Raw genomic sequence first — 17,989 nt, 5'->3', positions numbered from 1 at the left:
CACCTTTATAGATACGAATCGAGACATTAAAACAGCCAGAGAATTGACCGGTGTTCTGGTTCTATCGTGCGTTTTATAAGTTGACCTTCACCGCCCTCGAGTTTAACGTCAATCCCTGCTCCTCGGGTAGTTCATAAAAATCTTGTGAACCTACTGAACAAGTTTCAAACAGTTCATTCATCCAGTTTACTGTTTAACACGTAACTTCCTTGCACTAGCTCCAATTCTGTAAATCAAGGTAAATTTATTATTTATAATTAATATCATTTCATCACTCTAAACCGCATTTATGTACTAATTTTTTTATCTCTTTTTCTTAATTATGTTTAAAATAAGGTACCGGTTATCTCACAATTAACAATATCTGTAATAATAATAACAATAATAATAATAATAATAATAATAATAATAATAATAATAATAATAATAATGATAAAATTTTCTTTTAGAATTTGTATAAAAATAGAGTTCACTGTGATATGAATTTAACAACCAAGCATGGATATATCATTGCGTAATCGTACGATTTTTATGCACATCCGGAAAATAATTAATCAATAATTTCAAGGTCATTCATTTTTAATTGATATTTTGTTATAATTTTTTAATCTTTATCATTAAATAAAATCCTTTTGTAAAAAATTATTTTAAAAGTGACGTAACATAATTATAATTAAAATCAATATTCTAGCAGAATAATCAGCGAAAAAGTTATTATTGAATAAATAGCTAAAAGATAAAAATTAATCAAAATTCTGAAAATTTTAAACCAAATTATTATTTTAAATTGAAGATTAATTTTACGTTATAATTAGAAGTTTATTTAAAAAAAAAAAAAAAAATAACCACAGCTGATACATGATAAACCAGCACGTGTATTCGCGCATGTCTGAAACATACTTCCATTTTTATTTTCTAACGACCTAACTGTACAAAAAAATCAAGGTGTAACACAGACAAAACTATTATTCCTACAACGACTTAAATGTAATTGTTTTATTATCTAAATACATACACAAATACTTGGAGACTCTTTTGCCTTGGTTGAGAACTAGATTTGACTTGTAAAAAGTCAGTGACTAGTCATAAATACATTTATTCAAATAAAAGTTCTCTTCCTCATTCAAGTTTTCAGTCGCGAATAAAATAATTTAGCGTCTAAATAAAATTATTCGTTCGGTAATCTAAAATCGTAAGTAAATTAAAAGAACAAAAAGTGTCTACGTGACAGTGAGCTCGTTTTATCAAAACTACATACAATCATTAACTATTTACTTGGAACGATGTAATATTCCTCGAGATATTAATGATATATATCAAGTACTTAGTCCGTGAAAAAAAGTAACGGTCACCGGCCTTTGTCATTGAAATATATTTGGTGGCCATTGTGTTTTTTCCAAATCCTTCTTACCGTCTAAATATTTTATTTTTTGCAATCTTTTTGACAGTTATACAAATAAAACAATTAATCTCTAATAATAAATTATTGTCAATATTTGCGTAATTAATTATCAATTTTTTTCAGACATTATCATGCCACGTTTTTTAAACAATGCATAGAGTATGTATTATTTAATGTCAAAGATACGCGCAGACGCCGGTATTACCGGACAGTATTTATATAAAAAAATCTTATCAAAAATAAGTGTAAATAAATTTTTAAACAAAAAATCTATTCAATCAATGAAATGTCTTTTACTAATTTTGGTATAAACAATATTTATTTTAATGTGATGACAATCATATATATATATATATATATATATATATATATATATATATATATAGTAGTCTGTTGCTATAACAACGGTGGGTTTGTTAACTACAAAAAAATATTAATAGACATTCTGGCGTCTGATGACATAGCGAAGGTGCAAATTCATCAATTTAATTTTGCAGACGATTATCACTGTCATCTTAATGCGAATAAGCTCGTCGTGTCATAAAAAAACCGCGTCTGTTATCTTTAATCATTTGCTTAGTTGTCGAATTAGTCATATTTGTGATAATAATTATTTTTCCTTTGAAATACAACGAGCCCATTCCTCACAATCAGTTAGATTCTCACGAGACTGTTTGTGTTTATTTAAAAAAGTAAATCAACCGACTTTATTAATAAATTATCATTTTTACCCTTTATTCTCGCAGCCCGTCAAAATGGTCTGGATTACAGCTGATGATAAGGTATCCTTGTCTAAATTCAAGTGTATAATATCACAGTTTTTCTTTTTTTTTTTTTAGTATTATATTTTATAATTATTATCTAATAAATAAATAAACATGTAGTGCATAGTGCTTTTACCTTTATTTATTTATTTCTAAAGTTTCAAATTAACAAGTAGAAATTTTTTTTTCTATAGTGTGCTTTGTTCTATTTTTTATGTAACCGTTAAACAAGTTACGTAGTCTTAGAGAGATACCTTTAACTAATATTCTATTTTTGTTGTCCTCGACACTAGCCTTCACTATTTGTCTGCACTTTAATTTATAAATATTTTAACTTTGTTTATTTATTTTTTTATAAAATAATTTTTTAGAGTTAACGCATGGCTGATTTAATTATAATAATAAATTAATGTAAATAAAAATTGATTAAGATAATTAATATACTAATTTATAGTGTACACACAATTTTATCACCACTAATTGCTCTTGATAGCTTTATTATATTTATCATGATGAAAAAAGAACATTACAAAATGTTTGAGACACCCGCCAACTTTAATTAATCTGCTCAAACGATTTAATTAGCTTATTAAACAATAAATATTAAATTGAAAGATGCTGTAATAATTATCAAATATGATTTAATATTTTAAATCGTTTAGTTTATCTTGTTAGCAATACTCGAGGTCATAATTTTTATCCACTAAAATTTTATTTAACAAGTAGTAGTTTTATTAATATATTTATTTGCATTGTCATTTTTTGCTATTGTACTTTCTATTTTTTTTTTTTTTTTCCCCAGTAATGTCCTGCTAGTTTTACTGTGTAGCTGTATTGGTAAAAAAATAAACAAACTTCAACTAATAAAAAAAAAAAAAAAAATAATTACAGATGGAAGGTGAATCTAGTTTACGAGTCCAGAACTCCCAAAATCATTTGGACCACATCTGCAAGCTGGATATTGGTGTTCCTGCGCCCTTTTACCGGCTCTCAGGAATCATCTGTACCATCGGACCAGTCTCGCGATCAGTCGAGATGCTTGAGAAGATGATTGAGACCGGTATGAACATCGCGAGAATGAATTTCTCCCACGGTTCCCACGAGTACCATGCTGAGACAATTAAAAATGTAAGACAGGCGCAGAAAAATTTGTCCGAGCGCAACAAGATGAACGTCCCAATCGCTATTGCTTTGGATACCAAGGGTCCAGAAATCCGAACTGGTCTCCTTGAAGGTGTATGTATTTTTTAAATAAATTTTCTTTGAATTATAATTTATTATTGTTGTTGTTATTTATTTCTTCAGGGTGGTTCAGCAGAAGTTGAATTGAAGAAAGGACAAACATTCAAATTTACCACAGACAAAGCTTTCGGTGAGAAAGGAAATGCTGAAGTCGTTTGGGTTGACTACGTTAATATCTCAAAGGTATTGAAAGTTGGCAACCGTGTATTTGTCGACGATGGTCTCATTTCTTTGATAGTCACTGAAGTCGGTAAGTGTTTTTAATTTTAAAAAAAAATTCATAAAACAAGTTGCAAGTATGTTGATTTAATGAATTTTTTAAATTTAGTTGCCGATGGAATCGTTACCAAAGTAGAAAACGGTGGAATGCTAGGATCGCGTAAGGGTGTTAATCTTCCTGGAGTGCCTGTTGATCTTCCAGCAGTATCAGAGAAAGATAAGGCTGACTTGCAGTTTGGTGTCGATCAAGAAGTAGACATGATCTTCGCCTCGTTCATTCGTAATGCTGCTGCGTTGACTGAAATACGCGGTATTTTGGGTGAAAAAGGAAAAAACATTAAAATCATCTCCAAGATTGAAAATCAACAGGGTATGACCAATCTGGATGAAATCATTGAGGCATCCGATGGAATAATGGTAGCTCGTGGTGACTTAGGAATTGAAATTCCTCCCGAGAAAGTTTTCCTTGCCCAAAAGTGCATGATCAGTAGATGCAACAAGGTCGGAAAACCAGTCATCTGTGCTACACAGATGTTGGAGTCGATGGTGAAGAAGCCACGTGCAACAAGAGCTGAAACTTCAGATGTTGCTAATGCTGTTCTCGATGGGGCTGATTGTGTCATGCTTTCAGGTATTTTTTTTTTTTTTTTTATATTCATAAATTATTTTTAAAATTTTAAAAAAAAAAAAAAAAAAAAAAAAAAAAAAAAAAAATAAATAAATTATTTAGGAGAGACGGCTAAGGGAGATTATCCTCTCGAGTGTGTTCGCACAATGGCCAACATCTGCAAAGAAGCAGAGTCTGCAATTTGGCACAACCAGTTGTTTGCCGATTTGTCCTCCAAGGCAGTAGCGCCAATTGACGCTACTCATGCTGTAGCTATCGCTGCAGTAGAAGCTTCTGCCAAATGTTTGGCTACTGCAATTATCGTTATTACAACAAGCGGTCGCTCAGCCCACCTGATCTCCAAGTACCGACCACGGTGCCCAATAATTGCCGTCACTAGGTTCCATCAAGTCGCACGACAAGCTCATTTGTACCGTGGAATCTTGCCTCTTCTTCACACTGGTATTTAATATTTTCATAATAAAAAAAAAAAAAAATAAATAAATATATTATATATATATATATATATATATATATATATATATATATATATATATATATATATATATATATATATAATTTGTATAAACGAATAATTAAAATTTTAGAAGCACCTGTGGCTGATTGGTTGAAGGACGTTGACATTCGCGTCCAATACGGTATGACCTTTGGTAAAAGCCGTGGATTCTTGAAGACCGGTGACACCGTTATTGTAGTAACTGGATGGCAACAAGGCTCCGGTTACACAAATACTCTTCGTATTGTGTACGTAGATGAGGATTTAGCTTTTGACCATACTCCAAGTCTAATCGTCAGCGATGATGACTCCTATGAAAGCCTTTACTAGTTATTTAGTGCATGATCCAGTAACGTATCTTACTAACAACTCTGTCTTATACTAACTTTAACCGCATGTTATTCCTATTATTCTTATTCTTATTACTTTTTTAGTAATCCACTTATTATTTTACATATTTTGTATTAATTATTTTTGTTAAATAGCTAGTTTAATAGATTTCTTTTTATTTATTTTCAGTAACGTTGATTGAGGAGGACAGAGAATGATGAGTCAAGAAGAGAAAAAATAATTTATCATCTGCTAATTCGAGTTAACTTTCTGATAATTAATAATTTTATTTAATAATAATATAAAAAAAAAAAAAAAAAAAAAAAAAAAAGTATGTAATAAAATTGCATTAAAAGAAGAGATGTTTATCATATTTAATTGCTGTTCTTAGACCAGTATTATTTTACTGTTGAAATAATGTGTTTATCAAAGCTGCGCACGGAGTTGTAACAATTTAATAAACATTGTATAGTGTTTTAATGATAAATATCAATAAATTATGAATCACTAATAAATTTATGTATTTTATTTCATATAATTACCTAGAAGACACATTTTTTTTAATAATTTATAAAATACAAGTATAAGTATATCTAAATCAATAAATTATAGTATCGACCTTTATCAGTCGGTAAATTTAAAAATTGCATTAATTGGATCAAAGATGGCATTACAATATTTAAAAAAATAAGAATAAATGCATAGATAACTAAGTTCAATTTGTTTTGATGAATTTTTACCTGTCAAAATGAAATTTTAATTAGATATTAAAATTAAAAAAAAAAAAAAATGATAAATTTAATAGTTTAATAAAATTGTAAAACTCCAAAATGTCAAAAATTTCTTCAAATTTAAAGAAGCAATCGGTATAATTAAAAACATTTTTAAACTTTATTTATAAAACAATAATGACGTAATTAACATACAGATAAATATTTAAATTAAACAGATAATGAAATTAGAGGAGCAAGTTATACCGGAGCGTCAATTGGATGCTGCATATCAATGTACTCGAATCGATCACGAAATTAAATTGAATATCAACTGCAAACCCTCACCCGCACGACTCACCAGAATCATCATCACCCTCAGTATTTATAAACACGCCGACGCCGCTAATAAATTATTATCACGTTATTTCAATTGTTTAAATAATCCATTTATTATGTTTATCTGACCAATAAATATATTTCAGGCGATAATAATATACAAATTGAGGATATTGCGAAAGTAATCAATAATGTAGACATAGTACGATTGAATGTGTCTCATGGCGATCAAAATTGGCATAGAAAAGCAGTTAACAATTTATTGGGAGCATCTGAACAACTGCGTACTCAATTAGAAACCTTTAATCCTCCATCAGTGGCTCTTGATCTACGTGGTCCTGAAATACGAGCTAAAATATTTAAAGATAACCCCAATCCAACCGTAACTCTCTGTTTAATCAATTGTTATTCATTTGATTTATGCTTTTTATCCATATAAATAATTAAATAATTACTCTAATGGCATTAATTTAGGGTGACACCATACTTGTAAAGGGCAATCACGTAAATCTATTAGCGGACAGTAAAATTAAACCTAGTGGAAAATCTTCAAGCCTCTGGACATCTTGCCCAGAATTACCAAGAGCGTCACAAGTTGGTGATAGAATTATTTTAGATCGCGGTGCTGTTTCTTTAAGCGTCGACCAAACAGGTCAAGTATTTTAAAATCAGATTAATAATCGATAATTTATATTTTTTTATACTTTATATAAAAAATAGGTGAAGATTATATTAAATGTAAAGTGATGAACACGGGAAGATTATCGCAGGACAAAATAATTCAGGCGATTGACACATCGTCACTGGAATTACCAGGGATATCTGAGAAAGACGATGCAGACATTGATCTTGCACTTGAACTCGAGTGTCATTTTTTAATAGTCTCGCACGTGCGAACCAGTAAAACGATTTCTGCTGTGAAGAAGCGCATTGAAGAGTCGAGCACTACCCATTCAATTTGTGTGCTTGCTAAAATATCTTCGTCTCAGGGTGTTGATAATTTTGACGACATTCTACGAGTGGCTGACGGTGTCGTGATTGACAGAGAGGGTCTTCAAGTGGACATTGGATCCGAGAAAATATTCCTGGCCCAAAAATCAATGATTGCCAAGTGTGTTCGAGTAAGTATAACAATAATAATAATAATAATAATAATAATAATAATAATAATAATAATAATAATAATAATAATAATAATAATAATAATAATAATAAATATTTTATTTAGTAAGCTACTGTGTTAATAAAATAATTAACTGGATTAATTAACATAATTGTGTCCCAGAGGAGAAAAGACAGGAGAAGATATAAAACAAAATAAATTATAGAAAGCAGGTCATATATCTGTTTTATATAACAAACCTCATATTAAATGAACAGCATGATTAATATTTATATGTATAGATATATATCCTGAAAGATCTAACCATAAATATAAACGATAATTTTATTAATAACTAATGTAGATATATGATTGTGTTTTGTAACAGGTTGGTAAGCCGGCAATATTAACCCATCGAGTGTCAACAACTGACGTTAAAGTGAAACTGGACCTCGACCTTCTGGCAAATGCAATTCTCGAGGGTGTTGACGGTATTTTTTTAGCCACCGGTTCTGTTGTTGATATGAATGAACATGTAAAAATTATCGAGGACGTCGACCTTGTATGCCGAGAGGCGGAATCCGCGAGATGGCAAAGACAAATTTTTCACGAGCTCAGTTACAAGGTACTCAATATGTTTATATTATATATTTTATGATGACATCCTGTAGTTGGGCAAAAAAAAAAAAAAATTAAATAGCGTCTCTAAGTAAATAAAGAGGATGATTAAAGTAAAACTTTGAGTGAAATGAATATGTCACAGATCAAAAGAACGTCAACGAGGAAATGGAAAAAATATTTTCCGAGTGTAGAACTTGTCATTGGATATCTTCCAACTTATCATTTTCCATTTTAGATTTGTTATATAACTGAAATGTTATTTATTATATAATAATAATAATAATAATAATAATAATAATACTAATAGTAATAATATATAGCAGAGTTTGTTATTTAATTATTTATTGATGACGTTGTGAGAAAGAGCAAGTATTTATTATTAAATAAATATACGTCACTGTGTGTGACCAAATAATATGTTGGTTGAAAAATGATAGTAAGATATATTTAACAATCGATCATTAGACATATGAGCTTAATCCATTAGCTTGTATGTCAACATGACTCGTGGTAATTCATTTTAAACTTCTCTATCTGTCAAGTATAATAACGCTCGTCTGTCTTTATTTATTTATCCATTTTTATAAAAGTTTTTTAATAAATTTCCTATAAATAAAATTTTATTAATTTGATTTAATTGTCGTAGATTACAATCCCAACTGACTCAACCCACGGGGTTGTTATTGCCGCAGTGGAGCTGTCAATGAAGCTAAATACATCAGGAATTATTGTTACCACAACTACCGGGAGATCTGCAATGCTTCTGTCTATTTATCGACCACGGTGTCCTGTAGTTGCTGTAACGCGACATCAAATTGTTTCTCAATGCCTGAGAATTTATTTTGCCATTCACCCTATTCACTACACCTGTAAGACAATCAAATAACAATTATATTATTTCATTATTACTTATTAATTTTATCATTATAATACTGACGTCATGCTGTCAGTACTTATGTATCATGAGGATGATGTTGAAACTAGACACCACAAAGAGGGATGATATATAATAAGTACAATATAATTTTTGTAATTAATCATGTTTACAAACATAAATAATAACAATTGATAAGATATTATTGTATTAACCATTTGATTGTTTTATGTAAATACAGGTGAAACAAATTCAAATTGGAATGAGGACATTGAGGCGAGAGTTAAATGCGGTATGAATTACCTTCGTCAGTCAAGTTTTGTTAAAGTAGGCGATCCAGTGGTGGTTGTAGGGGGATGGCGTACCAACGATCAAGGATTTACTAATTCCATTCGTGTAGTCTATGTTTCACTGCCACCAATTACAAGCATCGGTGATGATTTTGAGGAAACTTGGTGATGTCATATGTCATATGTTATATTATAATAAATAACAAATGGAGGTAATTATTTATTATAATTATTAATTAAACAATGGCTCATTTTTATCTGAAAATAATCAAAAGGTTATTAATCAATTGATCCAACACTTGGTGTTGACGATGAGATATAAAATTGTTATCTCTAGAGTTACGAGTTACAATTTATAGAGCAGAGGACAAATATTCACTAAGCGTGAACAAACTTGACAGATGTTTTAAATCATTTACATATACGTCACTAATTTTTTATTTTATCAAAATTTATCTTTTATTTCAAAGTTAAAGGGAATCTTTTCTATTGGAAATTAAAAATAGCAATTCATTGTCGAGAACGATGAAAATTCTTTTGTAAAAAAAGTACAAAAGAATTAAAAAAAAAAAAAAACACACACACACAGAACGCGCGCGCGTGTGTGTATATATATATATATATATATATATATATATATATATATATATATATATATATATATATATATATATATATATATATATATATATATATATATATATATATATATATATATATATATATATATATATATATATATATATATGTGTGTGTGTGTGTGTGTGTGTGTGTGTGTGTGTGTGTGTGTGTGTGTGTGTGTGTGTGTGTGTGTGTGTGTGTGTGTGTGTGTGTGTGTGTGTGTGTGTGTGCCCACGTCTTCTTTATCTCATTGAAAACAGGGTATATAATAAATCAATACCGATGGAAACTGATTACTGATTAGATACTATTGGTCACTCAACAATTGATAAAAGCCTACATACCAATGACGAGGTCAAGCTGTTTAACAATAATAAAGAGATCGGAAAATTCATATCATTTGTTAGTTAAAGAATAATCAGACTTCATTTTTCTTTTTGATTAATTGTTAAAGTTTCTATATCAGTGAAAAAAATGATAACAAACTTGTTCGACCAGTCAACCGTTTCTTTCTATAAATTATATTATACTGTAATAATAAACGAGGAAGAAAGAAGGAAAGAAAAATTGTTCACGATGATACTCAGCGATGTATTTCGGTGAATATTCGTCTACTCAATGGCCCGTAAATAAATCTGAGGGTCGTAGTTTACTTTTCATCATCTTCCTAAATATTCTCATGTAATAGATGTATTTTTGTTCTATTATAAAATTAATTATATGATAATAATAGAATTGTGAGCTCTATTTTACTCCAAAAAAAAATAATTTAATTCATTAAAATGATGTTATTGGGCATCTTTCTATATAAAGATGTGTAAATATGTGCTAGATATTTTTTACCCTCGTAGCGTTAAAGGAAAACAATAATTTCATGTGTTTATTTAGACATTAGCAGTATTTGTCACATCGTCACATGTATACTGAAGCGGTATGTCAGTTGTCAAGGGTAGACAAGCTCAAGAACCTGTGTTTTAATAGTCGCAATAATGCTACTGTCTTTTGCTCTTTTGACGTCTCACCATATGTTTCTATCTACCTATTATATTATTACTTTTTGTTTAATTTAATTTAATTAATAGAATAATTTCTAAGGGAGTAAATAAAAATGCAAATATTTTTTTAAAAAAGTTCCAATGTACTGATCAATAGTTTTAATAAAATGAATAATTTACGCATATTAATTATTAGATTACGGATAATATTTCACGGCGAGATAGAGATAGTTGTAAAGAGTTTGAAAATTTTCTGACTAGCTCAACGTTAATTATCTTCGGAAACTTTGATCCTATACCCACTCTAGCTACATAATAATGATCTCATTTATTGTAATAACCAAAGAGTGGATTAAAAAATATTTTTTATTTTATAATCACTTTCTTCTCATTATCATTAACATTCATTCAAGTTACTTTTAGTATACATGTTCTGGAGTCTTTACGGAAGTAATATGTCTTATTGCCACACCCACGATGTCAATCGTAGGCGTATGGAAAAAAAAAAAAAAAAAAAAAAAATAACCATTTTTTTCTCGGTAAAAATAAAAATGTAGATAAATTTTAATCAGAGAATGTGTTTTAGGTTTCAACGCCAGGGCTTGTATATTTCTCATATTACGTCCACGGAATTTATTTAGATTGTGGTCGTGCAAATATTAAAAAAAAGTTTTACATGAGAAAAAATAAAAAAACTAAGGAAAATAAGAGTACAAGAGGACGAAAATGAACAAGTCACGTAGGATTATATGTAGCCACGTGGGTAAAAAAAAAAAAAAAAAAAAAAAAAAAAAAAACACAAGAGGAAGAAGAAGAAGAAGAAGAAGAAGAAGAAGAAAGTATAAAGGAATGGAAAGTTGGGGAAAAAAAAGTAAATTGGTAAAATATGACGTATGCTGGTGCTGTCATTTGAATCAGGAGATTGAAGGAAATTAAAAGACATCCATGTATTCAGCAGCCCTGCTGTTCGTAATGTTCCTTGTTAAGGTAAAATCTTGGCAAAGACTCGTTCATCTTGACAGTATAGTCGCTCTTGAAAGATTCCATAATGAAGATCGCAGGTCGTAAATAATGTCGACCACATCGAGGGATGAGTAGACATATAACTAAAAAAGATGAAAGAGAAGAGCAAGATATAGGGTAAATTGTTGTGATAGACAGTGAGCTTGCGCGCTTACTTGCTCGACAACTTTTCCCGCCCTTTTACTCTCTCCAGATTCACCCACCTGTCGTCCACCCTTGGCTGATATATATACAAAGCGCCCGGCAGAGTTTCGTCACTCTTGCGCTAACTTTACCGTCGTTGAAAATAACTCAAGGGTTGTATCTGATACTTATCGCAACTAGTATCTTTTTTGTGCTAATCTAACAGGAAGACTGACTGAGTGAATCCTCTGGTTTCCGGGCTGTTTAAACCTTTATTCCGGTGAGTAACCCAAAATTATTTTTTTATTATTCAAACCTTTTTTGTAAAAGCATACTTATGGTAAAAAAATTTTTTTCAAAAATATCAATCAAATAATCAATCAGTAATTAATTACCGTGATGAAAAAAAAAAAAAAAAAAAAAAAAAAAATATTTTTTTAGTACAAAGGAAATTAGCCTTTCTGGTGAATAAAATCGAATGCCAACGAAGCAGGGTGAACAGGAGGATAGTATATAAAAAGTGATTTCGCTTTGAGTCTTTTGTGTTAAAAACTACAGACTAGCGTTTCATTTTATTAGTAAATGGTAATACCATTCTTTGGTAATATTTTTAGTGGCGTCAAACGCGTTATAGCGGGATGGGTAATATACTTAAATAATCGCGTGCAAGTTGGTCCCATCTACTATCAGAGAAGCTTGCACGTAAACACGTATAATCGACGGAATGTACGGGCAAGCGAGCATAAAAGGTAAAAAAATACTCTACTCCTATCCTCAACTTTTAGAGGGCTTGTGGATATTCGAGCATACGCTTCACCAAACAAATTACGAGCTCCCACAGGTGGAGCACACAAACAGATGCAGACTACCATCATATATATATATTTATAAAATAGATGAGATTACTCTTTCTTTTTTCTTATCTATAATAATACGTTAACACACAGATTCACAAATTTTATACTTTATTATGACATCCCATATTTATACTTTTATATCTCTTCTTTTTCATCAATATGTAAATTTTAAACCACGACATTTCACTAGTCGTAAATTTTACTATTCATATTGACAATAATTTTCATTTAATATTCTAGATTAAATCAAGAAATTGATACCTCTATATTTGTCCAATCTATAATACGCCGCTTATACTGTAATTATTCTATGATAAAATTCACCAAATCGTATTGGATTTAATGTTCTAAACTTTATACCATCGTATTATATATATATATATATATATGTGTGTGTGTGTGTTAATAATTCTATCAGATAAATCTTTATTGCAAAAACGTGCGATAATTTTACTAATATTATTATTTAAATAAGATAAATAGTTTTTTTTTTTTTATTCTTAAAGTTTAAAAATAAATCACATTAATCTCAATAACTACTAATTATCCTACGGTCTGACCATTCGCGTACTATTTCTACTTCGTAAGATAGATTTAATCTGTATTGGTCTTTAAAAAATATTTTCTGTACCAATTTAGCATTAATTTAATTTCGTGAATGTCGAAATATGATATTAAGTAAATGTTATTGATTTAATAAATAAATTAAACAGTATATTATTTGAAATTAAATTATCATTGTTGACAGTATGGTCATAAAATAATAATGATAATTTAAAGAGAATAATTGTTTATAATTAAAATATAATCTAGATGATTGAATATTTTAGAGAAATATTTGTTTATTGAATTAACAATTTAAAAATATCAATACTATATTTATTAAATTTGTCGTATGGTAACGTTTTATTCAACAAGATTAATTTATTACCCATTTAGTTATTCAAGTCAAGTGTGCCGTTGATTTTTTTTTTTTTTTTTTGTTTTAGTTCCGTAAACGCGAGAGACGTGAACATTAACGAGTAATTATTTTTATTTATTGTCCTCAGGAATAACGTTGAGAAAATATTTTTTGTTTGTTTTAAGTATAAAATGCGTAAAAATGCATTAATAGAAGTTTGTATAGTTGGTAAATAACACAAGGTCGGTTTTTTTTTATTTATAGAAATAATTTGAAATATAGTTTGGAACATGAAATTAAATGCCTCATAAGATGATAAATCATTAAATCAAAGGTTATAAGTTTGGGGACTCCCTGTAGTCAGTATTAAATAAAAAATCTGTATATATAAAAAGGTCTCTCGGATAAACGTTTTTAGTTTCAACGTTAAATTTTACTCGGTTAGACTCTAACGTTTGTACTGTGCCTGGTGAACACCGTTTATTTAAATGGTAATTACAAAAACAACAACAGCAAAAGGTTGATTGTTAGCACAGAAAGTGACCATTAATTTTAATCGCGTAATCATTTTTCTCTATTTTGTAATTTCTTTTTACCCTTTTAGCGTATCTACTCTCGATACTACTTTATGATAGATAAAAATAAATCTCATTTTGATTTTCTTTCGATACGCTACTACAATCGCTGAATAATAAAACAATGTCAATAGTATAGCATATACATTAATAATTTAATTATTTTTGTAAGCATAATGGATGTATTTTTTTGTAAAAAGCTTTTGGAGTAATTACTATCTCTGTGACACTTTTTTTTTTATTATTCCATGTCAAGAATTTTTTTTTTAAATTCTTCCGACAGAGAATTAGCAATTTCTATATTTACTTATTTAAAAATACGACTAAATTAAAACTTTTGTAATTATTTTATTCGCTTCAAGAATTTCCAAGTACAGTCGCTTTATATTATTATGTATTAATATATATTTTCTTCTTCTTCTTCTTCTTTTTCATAAATTTCATAAAACTTACATTAAATTTGCATTCTTAATTAAACTCTTGTTAAATTTTTAATCAATCTTTTCATCCAGTTCCTTTTCAATTCTTAAAATAAAAAATAAATTCACATGACTTTTATTTTACCTCAATAGGGAGCAAATGACGTGTGAAAATTTTTACACTATTTAATCTAAAAAAGTGCATGTCATAAATATTTACATATATATTAATCACGTTCTATTTATGGTTAAACAAAAATAATGTTTAATAATTTAAAATATTCAATCATGTTACAAAAGTATAAAGACGAAATAGAAACATTAAGTATTTTTTTGTAAGTAATAATAAACATTCGTACAGTTTCTTCATTGAGGAAGTATTTTTATTCTATACTGTATTTTATTATATTTGATTTCCATTGATGAAGCACAAGTTTATAACCTGACGTAGGAAAATTTAAAGGCAATGTTTGATACGTTTATTCACAGATCCGATATATTTATTCAACTCTATATCTGACATGCTATTTAAATGTTTTTACGATTTTCCTAAATTATTATTATTATTGTTAAAAAAAAAAAAAAAAAAAAAAAAAAAAAAACACACGATAATGTTAACGGAAATTTTAAACAACTAATGTATAATAAATTAATTAAAAGCTTAAAACAAAAATTTTGTTGCGGTTTCAGGTATAACAAAGGGAGCATAATGAGTAGTTACAGATGCGCTATTGTCTTGTTTTTCATCTTGGGGGCTGCACTTGCTGCAGAAAACTACCTGGATTACGGAGGTAAAAAAAGCTCATTCATTATTAATTCAAAATTTCTCTTGTCTGTTTATCACTATCGCTAAAAGTTTTACAAAAAAAATTTAGAGATAAAAAAATATCAAACTCTTACAACCTACAACACGTATTGTGTGTCAAATATTAATGTGATACCCCATTAATTTCTGGATTTTATTTTTATCCGCGTAAAACTTTCTTCCTGGATTTATTTTTTTAAATACATGTTGTTATATTTAATCCAGACAATGGATAATTAATTCCTAATGTTACTTTTACAAATAGTGAAAATAAATTCTGGTGTGGGTTCAATTAAAAGTCACAAAAATAATTACAGTATTAAATATAATTAAATATTTATAAAAAGATTAATACAATAAAATTGGCGAAAAGTTTTAATTGAAGGGTTTTATTAATTATTTATTTGTTTTTTCTGATAAAATATTGGTGTTTAATATAATTGGCATTACTTTTAACAGCTGACTGAATTGTAAATAAAAAAATAAATATTATATTGAATGTAATAATGTCACAACCTTTAACGACATCCGGGATAATGAATTTTATCATTTTAATTAATTTTATCTTATCAATGATCGATGAAATAATAGAGAATAATACAGAGTCGATACAATAGGTGAGTATTTAAAAAAAAATATATTGCAAAGATTGTATGTAATTGAAATAGAGTGTTATAAATAAAGGATAATAGGAGAATCTATTGCGTAAAAGTTAAACTCAACGGATTTTTTATACTCATTATTTTTTCATTACTATGAACCTTAGTCAAGCGGCCGAAAGACGATAGATTTCTTGGGACATTACGTTTACCGTCGCTGGGGAGTGTTGGACACAAGAATTGTTATGTGAGATTTTTTTTTTTTTTCTCGATTCAACCGAGAAACTGTGAGAGGGAAAAAGCCGCATGGGAGTTGAGGAACTTTTTTCATTTAATCGATTATCGACAACCAAATAGCTATCATTGAGGTTCACTGATACAAAAATTATAACATCTACCTATCTATTTTGTATTAAAACTTTTAAAACTCTATTTAAGTTTAAATTATTTATTACTTATTAATCACAAACTCTGACATTTTCCCCAAGAGCCAATAATAATAAATAATAAAAAATTGTGGCGACGTTAATGAGTAATAAATATTTTGTCTCTTGCAATATTTCCAAGAGTTAGAGCCTAATATCATTTTTTTTTTTTTTTATTTACTTTCACGAGGGCTCATAATATTGTCGTAAAAATATTCTTATATTACCCATAACAAAGTATCTTCAGAAAGCTATCAAAAGTCTGCGTTATACAAATATATTATTATTTTATCAGCGACAATTTAATTAAAGTAACTAAAAAAGAAAAAAAAAAAAAGAAAATTAATAACTTTGATAACATAATTCAATGTTTTAGTTTATGACCTTTTGCTTCTATTCTCAAATTAAACTCACCCACGATCGATAATCCTCTAAAGTATAAAATGACATTTTTTTAATCCCTTAAAAAATGATAATAATTTTTTTTCGGATTTTTAGACGAGAATGCGGACCGCAATATTGAAAATCTCCGGGAATTCTACAGGTACTTGTTGCGACGCAATTCCCTGGAAGGGTTAAGATCATCAATGTCCCTTGATTCACCGTACGAACATCTGATGATACGAAAATCACAGCGGTCACCATCCCTGCGTCTTCGGTTTGGTCGTTCTGATCCAATGATACCCAAGGTAAATTATGTCCCTGTCGTCACATTTGTCCTTCTGCATGTACTTTATTACGCAATAGCCTGAAAGCCAAATAATCTCGGGGTTTTTTTTTTTTTTTTTTTTTTTTTTTTTGTTTTTTTCCTTTTAAACAAATTTAAAAGACATAGGTCAAGGTTAATGCCCAGGAAATTTATCTGTGTATATATAGACTGTAATTTTTTGCAAGTAAATTCAACAACACTCGAGGAATAAAAAGACCAAAAAAGCTTTTTTTATCTTCTAGAATTAATCTCAGGAGAAAGGCTTCCCTTTTTTACACTCTGATAAATTAATAAATGAATTTGTTAGAATTTACTGGGGGTACAAAAGTATTTTGACTGTATTTACTGTACTTTAATTCGTCTATTATGAATTCGAAATTCTTAAAAGTTATTTACATAAATTAAATTTCCGTAACATTAAAAACTTTTTAGAATAAAATTTTTTTTGACAAGTAATGTGACTAGTTTGACAAAATAATGCAAAGTGAAATTAAAATTCAGATGACTAAAATTTAATTGGCTCGTCTGTTGTCAAATTATCTGTCTATTAGCAATTTCCCAGAGTTTATTAAATAAAAAGTAAATTGAATTTATTTACAGGGAAATCTATTAACGAGATCGGCATCAAACCCAGCATCTTTTGAGGACAATTGAGACTACTGGCTACATTGCGTATTAAAAATGAAATAATTTTCATACCTGAATAAAGGCTTTTCTTTCAATATAATTAATATTAAAATTTATGCTAAAATTCAAATAATAAGTATATTATCTTAAAAATATTATAAACTAAAATAATAATCCCATTTTCAATCTTACTATATATTTTATCTTTTTCTGCGCTTTTATTTCATTTTTTATAATTATGTCCTGAATTTTTTTTTTAATTTATTACAATCGTATTTTTGAAAAAATTGTAA

The 17,989-nt window shown here is 28.6% G+C and overlaps 3 protein-coding genes and 1 long non-coding RNA gene across 6 annotated transcripts; 3 read left to right on the top strand and 1 right to left on the bottom strand.

The window, feature by feature from the left end:
• The first annotated feature begins 72 nt into the window (after positions 1–72).
• Positions 73–5,596, top strand: LOC141531045 (pyruvate kinase). Of its 3 annotated transcripts, none has more exons than XM_074248523.1 (8): positions 73–238; positions 2,149–2,184; positions 3,058–3,402; positions 3,472–3,658; positions 3,737–4,258; positions 4,358–4,696; positions 4,843–4,999; positions 5,271–5,596. In XM_074248523.1, the coding sequence occupies exons 2-8, from the start codon at positions 2,158–2,160 to the stop codon at positions 5,281–5,283; spliced, it is 1,590 nt and encodes a 529-aa protein (XP_074104624.1). In that variant the 5' UTR covers positions 73–238; positions 2,149–2,157; the 3' UTR covers positions 5,284–5,596. The 3 variants fall into 3 exon arrangements, with proteins under 3 accessions (XP_074104624.1, XP_074104626.1, XP_074104625.1); XM_074248524.1 differs by lacking the exon at positions 73–238 and adding an exon at positions 1,069–1,192; XM_074248525.1 differs by lacking the exon at positions 2,149–2,184 and having other exon boundaries at positions 87–238.
• A 213-nt stretch (positions 5,597–5,809) lies between these two features.
• LOC141531044 (pyruvate kinase PKM) lies at positions 5,810–11,708 on the top strand. The gene is made up of 9 exons (XM_074248522.1): positions 5,810–5,947; positions 6,031–6,172; positions 6,277–6,512; positions 6,605–6,782; positions 6,851–7,251; positions 7,621–7,857; positions 8,500–8,722; positions 8,969–9,229; positions 11,220–11,708. Exons 1-8 carry the CDS (start codon positions 5,912–5,914, stop codon positions 9,184–9,186), a joined length of 1,671 nt encoding a protein of 556 aa, XP_074104623.1. The 5' UTR covers positions 5,810–5,911; the 3' UTR covers positions 9,187–9,229; positions 11,220–11,708.
• LOC141531059 (uncharacterized) lies at positions 8,188–9,427 on the bottom strand. The gene is made up of 4 exons (XR_012479851.1): positions 9,368–9,427; positions 9,031–9,275; positions 8,589–8,720; positions 8,188–8,459 (listed from the first exon to the last, which is right to left on the bottom strand). It is a non-coding gene; the product is annotated as an uncharacterized LOC141531059 (long non-coding RNA).
• A 197-nt stretch (positions 11,709–11,905) lies between the features above and the next one.
• On the top strand, positions 11,906–17,887 carry LOC141531057 (short neuropeptide F). Its single transcript, XM_074248549.1, has 4 exons — positions 11,906–12,059; positions 15,222–15,322; positions 16,859–17,049; positions 17,670–17,887. The coding sequence occupies exons 2-4, from the start codon at positions 15,241–15,243 to the stop codon at positions 17,721–17,723; spliced, it is 327 nt and encodes a 108-aa protein (XP_074104650.1). The 5' UTR covers positions 11,906–12,059; positions 15,222–15,240; the 3' UTR covers positions 17,724–17,887.
• Positions 17,888–17,989: the final 102 nt, after the last annotated feature.

The sequence above is a fragment of the Cotesia typhae genome, unplaced genomic scaffold, assembly GCF_013202065.1.
Source record: "Cotesia typhae breed Kobodo isofemale line unplaced genomic scaffold, CoteBio_Ctyphae contig_5, whole genome shotgun sequence".
NCBI lineage: Eukaryota > Metazoa > Arthropoda > Insecta > Hymenoptera > Braconidae > Cotesia > Cotesia typhae.
Note: the sequence above shows the minus strand (reverse complement) of the source record. Positions and strands in the feature narration are given on the sequence as shown.